The sequence below is a fragment of the Haliaeetus leucocephalus genome, unplaced genomic scaffold (genome assembly GCF_000737465.1).
Source record: "Haliaeetus leucocephalus isolate CR32 unplaced genomic scaffold, Haliaeetus_leucocephalus-4.0 Scaffold251, whole genome shotgun sequence".
Classification (NCBI taxonomy): domain Eukaryota; kingdom Metazoa; phylum Chordata; class Aves; order Accipitriformes; family Accipitridae; genus Haliaeetus; species Haliaeetus leucocephalus.
Window position 1 is genome coordinate 7,389,257 of NW_010972687.1, and position 2,890 is coordinate 7,392,146.

General features: G+C 45.3%; 1 protein-coding gene across 1 annotated transcript in view; it reads right to left on the minus strand.

Annotated features, from left to right (window-relative positions):
* The window catches only part of LOC104832511 (fructose-1,6-bisphosphatase 1-like), an 11,157-nt gene that overhangs the window by 7,710 nt on the left and 557 nt on the right, over positions 1 to 2,890 (minus strand). The window contains exons 2-3 of the mRNA XM_010568742.1: positions 2,659 to 2,873; positions 143 to 305 (exon numbers count right to left, since the gene is read on the minus strand). Of these exons, the coding sequence (XP_010567044.1) occupies positions 143 to 305; positions 2,659 to 2,873 (378 nt within the window). The remainder of the gene's footprint in view (positions 1 to 142; positions 306 to 2,658; positions 2,874 to 2,890) is intronic.

The following is a 2,890-nucleotide window of genomic DNA, read 5'->3' on the forward strand; positions in this document are numbered from 1 at the left end:
CGCCCCCCTTCCCCATTTTCCAGCATGGAAAAGTACTTATTTTCTGAAATTTTTAGCTCAGTTTCAGTTTCTCAAATCTGAAACAATACACCTGTAAAGGCTGATTTGAAATCAAGCAGGGAGAACTTTTAAGGCTACTAACCCGTTTTTCAGCTTCCACTATCACAGCATCTTTGTTTTCTTCTGACACGATAACACATGTACTGAAGGATGACTTGAGCATGTTAATCACCAGGTCATTGGAAAGGATGTCCAACTTCTTTACCTGATCTCCTGTCACATTGGTAGACCCAGCAATTCCATAGCTAAAGCAATGGCAAGAGAGAGCATTTTGTGAGAACGGGGCACTACATCTTCCAAAGCACCCTGTTTGTGGCAACCTTACGCTTGTGAAGTGTCTTGTAAAACAAATAGCACTTTTGGATGATATGTCAGTTCTCTAAGCCTGTTTTTTACTTACTGTCCGGTGGATTCTTGCTGAGACCTGCTAACATTAGCTGTGGTGGCAAATCTAGAAGACACTAAACAGTGAGGAACACAAAACAAGGAATCACCTTTCAATAGCCTGTAAACTATAGGCAAACATAGCCAGAGCAGGCTGTGAAGGCTTAATTACAATAATTATGTTGTTTAATGAGCTCTTAACTTTAAGACCTAAATATTGCCCCTGAATCCTAGCCTCCAATAATATAGCTGCATAGCCTAAAAGCTAAGACTTATTAGAAAACTTAGACTTAAAAAGTTAACAATGAATCTGACGATACTAGTTACACCATAACTTCTGTATGTAATTTGCTCCTGGCTAGCAATATGATCTACAAATAGCAGTAGAAACACTTTGCTCACAGATAAATCAACACTTTTATGGTTCAATGTTTTCAGTTTTGATTTTAAGTAGTAAACATTTCATTGGGAATAAAACTGAGAAATACAAATACGAAACACAAATAAAACTCTGCGAGCTAATCAGAATCAAACCATCTGGCATCAGGAAGTACCGGGAGACCTTGTGATAGGTGATTTCGAAAGTATGCAAAACAGACAGAGGGGAAGTTCAGCCCTTAGAGGAGAAAAACAATAGCCAGCTCTGCACACATTCTGATGACTCTTACGTACTTCAGCTACGATTCATTGATTAGGCTGAATACTGGTATTTCAGGTTTTTTGTAATAATGCTGAACACACTACTTTAGGAATGTACCACATTTCTTCAGTGTAATGCATGAGACAAAGAAAAAGACCTGGCATAATTCTCTTTATTTCTCTCTCTACTACACTGGCTTGAACATTCTTCTGCAAGTGTGAAAGTGCTTTTAGAAAACAATGTACTTTGAACACCACGCTTGCAAGCAGAGACACAAGTCCTCATCCTCAGAGCAAAAACTCCATACAGCCAGCAGCTACAGCTCTCACACATTGTCTGTCGGGGACTCCTGGGAGGGGATGGCAGGGTGTCCTGCGAGGAGCCTGCAGCTGGGAAGGGACTGTGGCTTCCCCAGCTGTTCTGCACCTCTGCTGCATCTCAGCTGTCAACAGACACGCATGTAGGACAGACAAGGAATGGGACCTTAGACTGTCATAAATCAGGTCACAGATGGGAAACATTGGTCTTTACTGATAGACATAGGAGGCAAATAAAAGGGCTAGCACACAGTGATTAAAAAACTGCCACAGTTATATCAAGTCTAAAGTCAAAACAGAGAAAAATAGTTCAATCATACATAAAGTGGAGGATTTTCATTCTCTCTTGCAGTTGCTTCTATTTCATTAACTTCTGTCACCCAAATTTTTCAGCTCTTTGATACATTTTGTAATAAATGTTACTCTGTATTGCCAGAGGCCTTTTGCTTATTATTTTTTCCACTACATGGTTTGTAGCGGCAAGTTAATTTTCTCTCTACTACATTTTCCATTCAGTGATGAAGCAGCCCATGTCTAAAGCCCTGATCAGCGTACAATTTGGCTTATCAACAATATGTAAAATTCTTAGGGGATTAGTTACCTACAACCAGTTTCAGTTATTTAACACTTCACGAGCTCTAATTTCCTTCTGACGCATGTCCAGAGCAACTCCCCTCCGGCTGACTACAGACACTACTGTTCCTCACCAGTGCTCTTTCTAAAAGCTTTAGACATCCAAAGCTTCATAGAGGAGCTCCAGCTGCTATGATGCCATATGAAAAAACCCCACTGAATTTGATTAAATGCCTCATAGCATAAAAAGGTGCTTTGATACTAAGCTACTGACTACAATGAGCAATAATCCAGCCGTATTTTAACAGGCTTTGTCTTTCGGTCTGTTCGTTTGGTCTTCTGGTTCAAAGCACCCAAACCTGCTGAAAGCTTGCATGACGGTCTATCAGCAGCAGACATCTGTCAAAGACTGCATGCCTCGTATTATGGAAAAGTCAGGGGACCCATTCCACTTGAGAAAATCAGAAGTCCAAGACGCTAAAGGAGTTACTGACGGCTCCGCGCGAGGGGGGCTGGGGGGGGGGACGCAACCCCCCTCACACGCCTTTCGGGTGACGCTCCCCATCCCCACCACTCCGGAGGGGGCAGGACCCCCCGGGCCGGCGGGGATGCGGGGAGGTGCGGCATGCTACCGGCGCTCCCACCACCCCCCCGCCCCCCCTTCCCGGGCATCCCGGGACTCACAGGTTGGCGATGCCCGCTTTACGGACGGCGGTGGAGATGGCTTTGATGGCCGTGCAGAGGGAATTGAGGAGCTGCGTGAACTCCCCGGTGCCTTTCGCCCGCCTGCCTTCCTCCATCACGAAGCGGGTCATGGTGATGACATTGGTGTCGAAGGCGGAGCGGTCCGTTGTGGTGGGGGGGGGGGGGGGGGGGGCCCCCACCCGTCCCCGCCGCCGCTAGCTTCGGTGGGGCG